Here is a 14,034-nt window from a genome sequence, read left to right on the forward strand (position 1 = left end):
TTTACCATGCAGATTGACGTTCATATTAGCAGTGATGGGTATTATTTTCATTTTTTTTTTTAAGAAATACCTCCTCTTTTCCTCTTTATATTTTCTTTCCCTTCTTTTTCAAGAATATTAGTTTATTTAAAAGTATAATTGCTTTTCAAATAATTTTTCTTACTAAAATATATTGTTAATGATTTTTTTTATTTTTTTAAAATTATTTATATTTTTGATATTAATATATTAAAATAATTAAAAATATAAAAATTTAATTTAATATTTTTTTAGTTAAAAATATCTAAAAATAGCAACTAACACATTACCATAAAATACCTTCAGATTAGCAGTGATGGATATTATTTCAAACAACTGCCGCCCTCTCTCCCTGGCCTCTCTCTCTCTCAGGAATTGCAAAGAAAATTAAGTTCCGGTAAAAGTTCACATACCAATCACTGCAAGATGGTTTCTTTCTCTCATCTGGTGGATCTTCCAGGAGAAAGCAATGCCTTGATGCCAGCTGCATGCCAGGAGAATTGCTAGACAAGGATTTCAAAGCACTGCAGGCTGAAGCAGTAGCAACATCAGGTCCCACCAATCTTGCCAGAAACAAAGCCTATAGAAGAAAGGAACCCATCAGTTGAATGATATTAGCTGCATTTTTTAACATGCTAACGCATACAATGCCATGAGCCTCAAGGTTAATCCTTTTTATACTTTTATCTGCAAATAAAAACTATTTAAGTAAATGACAAAGTTTTCTGCATGCTAACATTCAACTTACCAAAGCCATGACAGGATTTCCAACTTCAGAAAATGAAAGTCGGTTTTCAGGAGTTGGGGAATAGCCAACAGCTTCAAATGCTTCTGTAAGAGCCTTGAGTGCAACATTTTCACCCATTTCCTCACCAGCTTTCACTCCACTGACATATTCAGATTTTGAAGTTTCCTGACCATTAATCACATCACCTCCCTGAGAAACTTTTACTCCAGTCGTATCTTCTGGTTTTGAACCTTCCATTGGCACAGTCAAGTGTTGATCCTCATCAGCACCTGTTTTGCTCTCACTTGTATCATGGACATCTTTAGGGGCAGATGTATCATCATTTGTTGCATCAGCATCTGCTGTTTCTTTAGAAGTACCATCCATATCAATGGCGCAGTCAAAAAAGGCATCCTCAATTGGCATTTGAACAAAGTGCAATATACACTGAGCCTTCGTTTTTGTGGCAACATGTTCTGCAATCTCATTCCAGTTTTCTTTATAGAGTTCCAATGCTTCAAGAAGAAGTAGAGTCTCTTGATCTGTCCACTTTCCACCACTTACACCAGCAGCCTCAGCAGGCTCCATGAGAATAAAATCTGATGAGGACATGTTTGAGCCAAACTTTCTATTATTAAAGCAATCGGCACATAAATCATAATCTGCCTGTCCAATAGGAATAAAATTAGAAAGAATGCAATATATAAAAGAGTAAAAAATGGGAGAAACTAAAATTTGGCAAAGCATTTGCAACCCCATTTCATGTATCATATCACTGTTGTATATTCTGTAAAAAACTAACATTTGGAATGTGCTTCTATCATCTTTGGCATGTGCTTCTATCCTCTTTTAGATCCAAGCTACTTACTAAACGAGATTTTGTACTTCACAAACAATTGAATTCGAATGGTGCAGGATTAAGGGAGTGTTTAGGACAATGGTAGAGATTCAAAGTGTTTTTCGCTTTGGAAATGCATTAAAATAATATTGTTTTCTTTTTTATAAAAAATATTTTTGACATTAGCAAATTAAAACAATTTAAAAAATGAGCACAAAAGAAATAATTTAAGCAAAAAAACGTTTTAAAAAATTTGCAAAACTGCAGTGCCAAACACCCTCTAAAACCAACAAATTCTAGGGAAGAACCAACCTTCTTCTGGCAATGATAGCGTTTGCGCGAGCAATCAGCTGAACAAGAATTGCAGTGGTACTCAACAGATGGCCCCTCAAGCTTAGCCAACTCTTCAGCAATTGCCGACTCAGGAAACAATCTAGATGGTGTAGTTGGAGCTGTGAAGTTAGGTTTAGTAACAACAGGTGGACATGTTTGAATGGCTTCAAAGCGAAACAACTTTTCAAGTGACAAATCTTTCTTTGCTGCTCCATCACCATCAGCGTTTGTAACAGAATCTAATTGTAATGGATGAAAGTTAATTAATCCCCAATAGTCCAAGAACTCTAACACCTCTTGCCTCGCTTCCGAGTCTGAAACTTCAAGTTCTGATAAATCTTTCACTTCAATAAGAGTGTTTGGATTTGCATGAAACTTCTTCATAATCCAATTACGTATATCTAAATAGGTGTCAGGTGACCGGCTTTGGGACTTTCCATTAAAGAATGAAGGCAGCAAACGCTCCTCAAGCGAGTGAATTTGTGTCCATGAAAACCAACCTGTAATCCAAAAGGGACGAAACCAAAAACTCATTTTCTGTCTCGACTAAACAATTCGCTCACTTAATTTTCACAAGAATTTTAATATTTCCACATAAACAAAACACAGAATTTCTCACATTCTCGATTCATTAACAACAGTACAAAAGGCACAAAACTTGACCTAAAAAAACCCTGAAATTAAAAAATTCTCATAACTGCAGCTAATACATACACCAAAACCTCAAAATTTTCACATTTTCTCAGAAACCAGACTCAAATTAACAAAACTTTTCGCAGAAAACACACAGGAATTTAAACTTCCACCACTTACCACAATGACTAGGCACAACATGAGCATTAGAATCACGAGATCTAATAACCTCAAACTCTGCTTCAATTTCTGCTTGCAATTCCTCCACCCTACTCCTCCTCTCCTCCTCCACCACCGCAGCGGCATCCGGCACCGCCGCAACTACCTTCTGTTCGATCTTCACGCCTGCTGAAGGCGCCGAAGAAGCCAAGATGTTAGGGATTTGTCTCGCTCTAGTCAACGGACCGTTATGGATCGAGAGATTAGAAAATCCAGCTTTCTCGCGAGTGAGCCGTTTCGATGGTAGAGGTGAAGAGAGAGAGTTTGAATGTGAATTTGCTTTCCTTTTGTGCCCTCCAGCCCGGCGCCTTGAAGTTGTCGGTTCAAATGACGCCGGCGAGTCGGCAAAGCTCCCCGCCGGTTTCTCCTCCATTCGTGACTGATTTTGAGGGTTTTTTGTTTTTTTTTTGAGCTAGTGAGTGAGGGAGATGTGCTCCATTTCTGTGGATTATTATTGGCAGAGAGGAATTTTTACTTCCAGATAGTGAAGCGTTTTTAATATTTTGAATTAAAAAACATGTTGACTACTGTAGTTTTGGTTTTTAGTCGATTCAGTCCTTTTTCTTCTTTTTTAGTTAATCTGGGACACTTTTTTCCTTTTTCCCGATTTGTGATGGATCAAGCCCCTTTATCCAGCTCCTTCCTTCACTTTTAAGCTTCCATATTTATAAATATAAGTGAATGGAAGGAATTCGTCATTATTAAGTAATTAATTTAAATGAATAGGGTTTGATTTTATAAAAAATAACTTAGGGGGGCTGATCATATGAATATCAATACTTAAAGGATCATGCAAGTATTTTTGAGATTATACTATAAAGTGTTTTTTAAAATTTTTATACTTTTGATATTAATATATTAAAATAATTAAAAAATATACAACTAACACATTACCATGCAGATTGACGTTCATATTAGCAGTGATGGGTATTATTTTCATTTTTTTTAAAGAAATACCCTCCTCTTTTCCTCTTTATCTTTTCTTTCCTTTCTTTTTCAAGAATATTAATTTATTTAAAAGTATAATGGCTTTTCAAATAATTTTTCTTGCTAAAATATATGGTTAATGATTGTTTTTATTTTTTTAAAATTATTTATATTAATATATTAAAATAATTAAAAGATATAAAAAGTTAATTTAATATTTTTTTAGTTAAAAATATCTAAAAATAGCAACTAACACATTACCATAAAATACCTTCAGATTAGCAGTGATGGATATTATTTCAAACAACTGCCGCCCTCTCTCCCTGTCCTCTCTCTCTCTCTCTAGAATACCCGGGAAATGAAATCCTTTATTGCATGTGCATCCTTTTTACCCGCGTGAAAAATTCACGGTCAATCGCTAGTCAAATTTGTATATTAATTAAAAGTAAATCTTATTTATAAATAATGGTAGAGACATACCTTTTATACAAGCATTATGTATTCAAAAAATAAATTAACTAAAAGAAGTTGAGAAAGGAAGCTCCTCGATCATTAAAATTCATTTCCCCCGTTTATATTATCTTTATTTTTAAAATAGAAAAAAAAACTATCTTCAAAAAAATAATTGATTAAGTAGATAAGAAAATAAAACTTATTTGTATAATTCATCGGCTCCTCATGATAACGACTATAATTATCAGTTTGAATTTTAACTCTTTGAAGTTCTATATTTACACGATAATTGTATGGTTCGCATTTTGCTAATGAAAATGGAGTTATATATGATGACATTAACAAGTACATGATGTTGCTTTTCATCCATATAGGTTTTTTTTTTTAATACGGAGCTTATATCCCTAAATTAAATTAACCATGTAAAAACAAAATCAATTATGTCATAACACAATAACAAATAAAAAAACTTAAGAAATAATTTAATTTTGTTATTTGATAGTCACCGGTTTAAGTTTTTTTAGAATTATTAAAGATTTATATAATTATTAATTTTAGAGTCTATAAAATTAATTAAGATATAATTTTAAAAATCCATGTTAATAAAAAAAATCCTAATGGTGGGTTGTTAATAATCCAATTCTTTCTAAAACAGCAGTTTTCTCCCTACATTTAGTTTCACTCAATCTTCCAAAGGATACTTCCAACCTATCAGCTCTGTTTGTTTCATTATATTGTGAGCATCTCCATCCCTAGCATCTATGATTTCCTTGACCAACCTCTAACATCTCTTATCAAATTCCTTCGTCGCGTTGCTGCCTTCTAAAAAATGCATTTCTTTGTTTTCATAGCAGTCATATGAACATCTAAAAAACTATAGCCCACTGCCACCCTTCCCTCGCAACTTTTTTTCTCGATAGATTACTAAGAGGCCAATTGATAATGCGGCTGGGCCTGAGGTGCAAACTGCAATTAAAATCTGTTTGGTTATGTTTAAACATGGGTTGAAATTGGTGGGACCTATCACCACTAGTGGATGAACCTGTGGTTACAAAAGAGATGGATGCAGCTACTGCTAACCAGCAGCAACCTCAACTGTCATCCACCGACACTCTCCACAAAAAAAGCTGTTGGATAATTACTCGCTCTCCCAGTAAATCAATTCAAATGTTCGCTCATCCATTGTCAAAAAATTCAATTCAAATCCTCGTCTACATAAAGATGGAAACTACAATCTCGTGTTGTTCACCATTTTCATAAAATTCCCGAAGCACTCGTTTCTTCCCGCCACAGATCCCTTCTCCCTCTCAGAAGTTTTTCCCTTCTGTTTTTCTACCCGAGACACCTTACCAAGCTCCTGATCTTGTGAGGTTGCTGCAAAATTGTAGTCGTTTCTTCTCATTGTGTTTATCCCTCCTCCCTCTCATACAAAACAAAAAATAAAATTGAGCTTACACAAAACACACTCATTGCAAAAAAATTCTCTCTTTTATTGTCAAAAATAATTTCCTCTTTTATTTTTCTACTTGAAACGCCTTGCGAAGCGCCTGATGTTGTAGGTCCGCTTAATATAAATGTATATTGCCATTTGTATCATTTTTTAGTTATATGCATCAGCTTAAAATAAGTTCCCCTTTTGTATTTCTTCTCACAATTTTTTCATGATTTTTGATGTTATGCCTACAGAGCCGAGTTCGTGTGAGAGGCAACAGAACAAGGGGATACTAAGAAATCATTTGGACAAAAAAGGAGACGGTGCCGCAGTAGAGAGTATGTGTTTCTGTTAACCAATTACGCCTCCCTGGAGATAATTATACAGATGTATATATGTTTAGGTGTTGTGTATTGTTCTAGGTTACAATATTATAAATATATTGTGCTGTGAGGATTATGAATTAAGCACAACAATTTTCTTGCATAGATGCTGATACGGAACAAAAATTGGGTGTTGTGATAATAGGTTAATTAACCATCTGTTTGTTTTAAAAACTTTTACATTGTTGTGTAGACCATACTGCTTTGCAGAATTTGATGTTAGTGTTCATTCGGATACTGCTGTTGCCATTTGAGTCCAAATTTGTGCTGCTTCACATGATATTGTTTTTATGACTTGATCCTACATAATGCCTGCTTATATTGATTTCTTTTAGGATTTGATAACTGGGAGGCGATGATTTATGAGAAGGAATCCTCAATTTCACTGTCTAACAAAAAAAAATGTTTAGAATCTGTTTGATATGTTTAGGATTTCGGATGATGAAAAAAACTGAGCTGACTGCTAATTTTTTTGAATTACCTTGATGAAGCACCACTGCAATTACGTCATGTATTATATGACAATAATATAAGCCAACTGCCTGTTTCATCAATTACTATACACATAATAGAGTATACTATAAGATAGCTATGTTTCATGAAGATGTGCAGTATTGATGTGTGCTGTTTGTAGGACACATGCATGTTGTATGGAAGGGCTAGAATTGTTATAGAATGGTAATCACTTGTAGGACACAGTATAAGTTCAAAACTTGCTACAGACAAGCAGCTTTGAATTTAATTGTTCTTTACGCTACTGGTTGTAGTACATCATTGCATGTCATCTACACTTCCATCCAATATTATGTAAATTAGTAGCATGTTATAATTAATTCATAATGCTTGCTTGCAAATATAATATGTTATCCAAATAGGAATGGATTATCTTGAAACTATTGATAAAGCTGCTTGGAATAAAGAAATGTCATGTCTTTTGTGACCTTTGCATCAAGGCCATCAATATGGGAATGAGACCAAATAATCAAGGCTGGTTGGAAATATTTGCTGATATCTTTCAAAGAACAAACTAGTCATGCATTCACCAAGAAACAATTTAAGAACAAATGGGATGGCTGCAAAAAGGATTGGAGGATATGAACAAAGCTCATTTCAAAAATTGGTGTGGGTTGGAGTAATGAATTAGGAACAATTTCTGCAAATGATGAGTGGTGGAAAGCAAAAATTCAGGTTCTTTGTCTGTATCCTTCAATTTTAATTTGGTTAAATCTCAGTTTAGTAATTATCAAAATATTTAGGCAAGCTGCATAAAATAATTCTATTTGTTTCGTGTAGGAAATTAAAGGAGCAAAAAAATTTAGGTACGCTAGTATCGAACCATCTTTATGTTTGAAGTTCGACAGAATGTTCTCCAACATTGTCGTTACTGGAGAGTATACATGGGTACCATGGGCTGGAGTCCTCTGTGATGATAATGTTGGTGTTGCTGAGGATCCAAATGCCAATGATGAACAACCTGATTTGGAAGAAGGAAACGATGATTCAGAAAAGGATGGAATTCCTAATTTCATCGATGATGTGTGCAACATAGTTGGATGAGTTAATATGTCAAGTAGTAGCAACACACACAACAGTGTAAAGAGAAAAGAAAGAGAACGTCTTGATGTTCAAATAGGAAAAAAAAAAATTCTAGAATTAGGATGCAACTACTGTTACGGTTTAATCAAATGGTTGATAGCATGTCAAACAATAATGATTTCACATCTATATATAGAGATAAGAAAGGGTGTAGTATTCATGAGGTTATGACCGAGCTGCACTCAATAGGAGTTCATATTAGTGATGATTTTCATGCGTATGCTACTGAATTCTTATGTATGAGAAGGAATAAAGAAATGTGGTCAACTATTGGTAGTCTTGAAAACAAGATGCAATGGTTGCAAATAATGTTAACATGGCGTAAAGCACCTTAGACAGAGAGGTATACATTGATCTCGAATGTATGCTTTTATTTATTTGTTGCTAATATTATTATCTAAATTATTATGTAACATGTTTTAAAATGTCTTGTCAATTATTTATATTTGTAGAGATCTGAAGATGATAATCAGCTAGAATTGTTAAGGATCCTAGTTGTAATTTTAGCAATTCTCAAGGGATCCTAGTTGTAATTTTAGCAATTCTCATCTGACATAGAGAGACTGTCTGCAAGTTCTGTTTTTCAATTATAGAGCATTAATATTTGTTATTTTCATGCTAAGGATTGTATATTAAAGTATCAAATGGTTGTTGTGTTATTCAATACTTGCTAAGTATTATGAATTGCAATCTGAAATTTTTTTATGTATTTGTAATGCAATATGATATGAACAATGCTTTTAGATTTTACAAAATATCATTGCTTGACTGTTACCGGTAGAAAATGCAAACAAATGATTGTTAAATAATTGATATTATATAATTTGAAATAATAAAGTATACTGTTCAAAAAATCCAATTATAAATCCATTCTTAAAGAAAAATCAACCTTTTCATGGTTTTAGTTTGGATTGATATAAATTGTAGTCTAAAAGCTATTTAAACAATGAAAATCCATGGTCAAGACTTTAGTCGTTGGAGCTAGTCAATTGGTGACAACTTGTTAAGTGTACTATCATACAATGTAAGGAACTTGTGATAAAAACTTGATGTTATAAATAAAAGGTTGTTAACTTATTAGTTTTTATTTCCAATTACAAATGTGATGTGGATTCACGGGAAGGAAAAAAACAATATACAAAATGTGAAATATATTAAAAAAGTAAAAAGAAATAAATGCAAGGATTTGAAATATAATTTATATGCAAAAACTAGTTAACTGATATACTGCGATAGAACTGCTCCTGACTTTGCACTTTGGTTATAGAAGATAAAAAATAAAAAATAAAAATAAAAAATAAAAAATGCAAGGATTCAGAATACAAGTCACATGCAAAAACTAGCTACTGATACACTGCAATAGAATTGCTTCTGACCTTGCATTTTGGTTACATGATATAAAAAGTAATAAACACAGGTTGTTAGATACCACTTGTGTGAGAAGGGACGAAACAAAACAAAAGGGAAAATAAAAAGCAACCTCACTTTTACACAGAGCACTGTTATCTGTAATGCTTTAAAAAGAGAGAACAATGCAACAGAGATAAAAAGGCAGGGGAACAAAATCATAGGATAGCAGAGGCAACCACGGGATAAACAGAGGGCCACCACCAACAACCTTCCATGTCACCACCACAGCAATCGTCTGCCCTCATCGATGTCAATAACAACACCACCAACAATAGGGATATAAGCAACCGCAGAAGGGAAAAAACGCAGCAGAGGCAGTGAAAAGGAAGCAGAGCAGCATCAGATGAAAAAACAAGGCCACCACCACCAAACTTCCTTGTCGCCACCATGGAAACTGTTTAACCTCATCGTCGTCAACAACAGCACCACCAACAACGAGGATAGAAGTGACCGCAATAGGGAAAAAATGTAGCAGAGACAGTGAAAAGGAAGCAGAGTTGCTTCAGACAAAAAAAGGGTCACCGTGGGATAAAACCAGGCCGCCACCACCAACCTTCCTGGTCTCCACCATAGCAACCTTCTAGCATCATAGACGTCAACTGTAGCAGCACCATCACCGAGGAGAGAAACAAGCAAAATATATTAGAGAGTGAGAAGAACAGGAACAGAGGAGCACCATCACTAAAGTTCACCATCGTTCCTCATCATTCCCACCATCAACCATACTTCACCGCCGCCAAGGGTAGCCTCCTCTACCCTTCTCCTTCATTTCTCTGCTGATCACCATTGTCGGGCTCCACTGTTCACTTTGCATATGAACAGTAGAGAGTGTGTCCATTGTTCCTGGCTTGAGGAAAATTTTTATTCGGGTCTGACCCAGTAAAAAAAAGATAAAAATTACATAACAAATACTTTTAAGAAAAATTTGTGTCAATATTTTTGTTAGTGTGAAGAGTAGACTTCAATAATTGTGTAATGTAAAATTAAACGATAAAGTATTACATTAGATATTGTTTTTCATTTGGAAAAAAAATTATTTAATATGATTTAATTGTGTATTTATCTAGAACTATACATATGGAAGTAGCACGTTTAAATGCAATACTCAATGAAGCTCTTAATGATGACTATGATAACATAATGGATCGTGTTGTTAATCACATTAATTATCATAGTGATGATGACAACGGTGGCTCGGGAGGGGATGGTGATGATGGCGTAAATGATGATGACAACAATGATGATGATAGTGATAATAATGAAGAATCGTTTTAGAAGCGAGAATTTGATATGAAAAGGTTAGCCGTGTGCACAGCTGGGGCAATAAACATGTATTATGTTAATTATATGCATAAAGAATCATGCATGATTTCATACAATACAGGCATCCGTTAGTTAATTGAAGTTTTACGAAGATATTGGCAACAATGTGTCAACATGTTTATAATTGACACATCAACCTTGTTAAGCCCGTATAGTGATTTAGAAACAACATATATGTTAAAGCCTTCGAGAATGATGAGTGTGATTGAAAAAGTTTTTATATTTCTATATACAATAAAACTAGTAGCATTGAATAGGGAGGTTCAAGAACAATTTCAATATTAAGAGGAAACTATGAATAGATGCATTAAAGAAGTCCTCACGGCCATATATTTGTTTGTAGTAGATGTTATAAAACCAGATGACCTGAGTTTTACAAATACTTCATGAGAAATTGCAATGAATCCAAGATATATGCCTCATTTCAAGGTAAGAAAAATATTTGTTTTATTATTGTCAGTATTTAATGCAAAAGTTGTTTTATGCATGTTAGTAAATAACGCCATCATATTATCAATGGTTTTTTTGTTTGTTAGAATTGTATTGGTATAATTGATGGAACACATGTGCAGGTTTGCATATCAACCAAAAATCAAATTCCATTTATAGAAAGAAAAGGTGTACCGACTCAAAACATAATGGTTGCTTGTAGTTTTGACATGCAATTCACATTTGTGTGGATAGGATAGGAAGGCAATGCCCACGATATATTTATTTTTCATGAGGTTATTGAGAATATAACTATAAAATTCCCTAAACCACCAGAAGTTAGTTATATAACATAACTTGTTAAGTACTTATACATATAAAATTTATTTTTTATTTACTAATTACATGATGAATTTTGATGTTGTTTCTAATTACAGGTAAATACTATTTGGTTAATGTTGGATATCTAAATAAGTATAGTTATTTAGATCCATATAAAGGTGAAAGATATCACTTATAGGATTTTAGATGTCGTGGGCAACCTAGAAATCGACAAGAAGTTTTTAATTGTGTATATTCATCATTATGTAATGTCATAAAACGATCTTTTGGAGTATGGAAATAAAGGTGGAGGATTTTACAAAACATGTCTACTTATTGATACAAAATGCAAGTTGAATTTGTAATGACATTAATGGCACTATATAATTACATTAAATGAAGATTGTACGATGATGTTGCATTTGCAGAATTTGATCGCAATCCCAGTTATGTGCTTGACGAAAGTTTACCAGATGTTGTGGCACGCTCTGAAATCAATGGAAACAGTAGTCAAAACAGGATGAATTTTATACATGATGAGATTGCAGATAGTTTAATAGAATAATAAAACATAATTTATATAAAGTATTGTTTGTTTAATGATGTAGTAACAATAGTTAACTCTACAATATTTTAACTACAAAACAATAATATTAATATATGTCTTTTATAGTTATTTTATTACCTTAATTTGAAAAGCTTGATTGTTTGGGATTATAGTAGCATTGGCGATTCATATTATTTTTCATTAACGAAGCATCAATATAATATATGATTTGCATGTTGTAAAAAATTATTTTTGAGACAAGCACATGAAATAATCTGAAAATATAAAAAAATCATATTATAAAATTTTATTTTGAAAAACAATTCAATATTTTTTTGGTAACGTGGGTTGCAACGCATAATCAGTTACCAAACACATTAAACTGCTTTTTATTCAACCACAATTTTAACCAAATACATATTTTTCCAAACCAACTTTAATTAAAAATATTTTTTATAAAATAATTTTTTTAAAAACCATAACTACAATAACAATCTCAATACCAAACACACAAACATCCATGGCTATATGTCCAAAGAGAAAAAATCACGTTTCATGGCGTCGAAGTGTCTCACTGCTATAATTTTACTTGATTTGTTTCTTGGTTTATAAATGAATAATATTAATGTATCTCAGATCAAAATTTTAATTAATTAATTTTTTAATTTGAAAACTAGTAACATCAATAAATCTAGCAATGAAGAATATGATAAAGTAGTGACCCTTTAGAGACTACTAATATCAGTTGTTTGATAACTAGAAATTAATTAAATTATGGCTCGTAGTAATAATAATTTAAATTATAATTAATAAGTAATGAAATTGCATATATGAATGTCAATGTGATGATTCATTAAATAAGTTGTTTATATTTTTTTTTATCATAAATGTATAACACTCATTTTTATGAAGTTTTCAATATAACATGTGTATATCAGGATTTTTATATAATATTTAAAAAATCATTTTTTATTAAGTAATTATATGTTATTGCACCAATTTAAAAGTTTTTCTAGACTATTAAAATTTTATCCTTTAATTTTTTTTTTCAATTTTAAACTAGATATTTGGAAAAAATTTATGGCGCATCTTTATAAAATTTAATCATATCAATTTTTTTTTAATTTTTTATTATGGATGTTTAACAGTTGATGAAAGTTAATGAGATCTAAGATAATAGAATAATACTTGATATTATTTTATTAACGGAGAGCTTACATTTTAACAGAAAAAAAAATCACGTAAAGTTTTTAGTATATATATATATATATGAAATCAGGGTTGTTATAATAAATGCGTATTTGACTGATGGGTTTGTATTCATTTTAATATTACTTTTAGTTTTGGATCGTTAATTACTTTTATTGGTTTAAAGGCCCTATTTATGCTTGCCTCTACTAGGCTTCGGTTAATAAACCTGATTTGTTTTTTATATATATATATATAAAAAAAAAACAAAAGAAAATGGTGCAGTCATGATTTAAACTCACGATGCTATAAAAGGAAAAACAGTTTTACAAGGTTGTCAATTAATTCTATTATTGTATTTTTTTCGTTGAAATAATAAATTTTAAGTTTTGAACTTTTTTGAAATTATATACTATATATAACTCAAAATATTAATTCAATATATATAATTTTAATTTTAATATAAATATAAATTAACTTTGAATCATGGAATGCAAACATCAAGTATTTAAATATAATTTTAAAATTTTAAATATTTCAAAATAGTTAAAACTCAACAACAAAAAAAACTAACTTAAAATATTCAATACAAAAAAAATCAGAATATTAAAAAATTAAAAAGTTTTAATGAGAAAACTATAAATTAACATCAATGCTGATATTACTGCTTTTAATGACATGTGATAATTACTATTTTCTTTATTATTTTTATTTGTTTTTATATTTTTATTTTTAAATTTATTTGGAAATATAGTTGTGGTTGTTTTTTAAATATCTTTTCATGTTAAAATATATGTTAATGATTTTTTTTATTTTTTAAAAATTATTTTTAATATCAGTATATTAAAATGATTTGAAAACATTAAAAATATATTAATTTAAAATAAATAAATAAAAATTAATTTTTTTAAAAAATATTTTTAAAATAAAAAAATAAACATGCCTTTAATTCACGATAAGAAGCTGAAAGCAGATAATATTGCTGCCGCTGATGATGATGGTACCAGATTGCTCGAATGATGATAGTCACGCTGAGGATTCTGATACGGTGGTTAGGCAAAATCCAATCCAGTACAATTATATAGATATTTACATCACTTTTAATGTATTTATAGCTTAATATTTACATCATTTTTAATGTATTTATAGCTTAATCCTGCTAGCTACCACTGGTTAAATGTTAAATCCCTTACATATGTATAGCTTAATAATTTGATATATTTTGAAACGGATTTATTATTTCCTTGAATTTTAGTT

At 31.4% G+C, this 14,034-nt stretch overlaps 1 protein-coding gene and 1 long non-coding RNA gene across 4 annotated transcripts; one reads left to right on the top strand and one right to left on the bottom strand.

Annotated features, from left to right (window-relative positions):
* Positions 1 to 346: 346 nt before the first annotated feature.
* Positions 347 to 3,141, bottom strand: LOC105134764 (SWI/SNF complex subunit SWI3D-like). The gene is made up of 4 exons (XM_011039304.1): positions 2,730 to 3,141; positions 1,896 to 2,416; positions 767 to 1,411; positions 347 to 598 (listed from the first exon to the last, which is right to left on the bottom strand). Exons 1-4 carry the CDS (start codon positions 3,139 to 3,141, stop codon positions 347 to 349), a joined length of 1,830 nt encoding a protein of 609 aa, XP_011037606.1.
* A 2,077-nt stretch (positions 3,142 to 5,218) lies between these two features.
* LOC105134728 (uncharacterized) lies at positions 5,219 to 8,150 on the top strand. Of its 3 annotated transcripts, none has more exons than XR_844046.1 (6): positions 5,219 to 5,724; positions 5,835 to 5,918; positions 6,839 to 7,151; positions 7,257 to 7,902; positions 8,012 to 8,043; positions 8,076 to 8,150. It is a non-coding gene; the product is annotated as an uncharacterized LOC105134728 (long non-coding RNA). The 3 variants fall into 3 exon arrangements; XR_844047.1 differs by having other exon boundaries at positions 6,917 to 7,151; XR_844048.1 differs by having other exon boundaries at positions 5,219 to 5,707.
* The last annotated feature ends 5,884 nt before the right edge of the window (positions 8,151 to 14,034 follow it).

This window comes from Populus euphratica, unplaced genomic scaffold (genome assembly GCF_000495115.2).
Source record: "Populus euphratica unplaced genomic scaffold, PopEup_1.0 scaffold91.1, whole genome shotgun sequence".
Taxonomy (NCBI): domain Eukaryota; kingdom Viridiplantae; phylum Streptophyta; class Magnoliopsida; order Malpighiales; family Salicaceae; genus Populus; species Populus euphratica.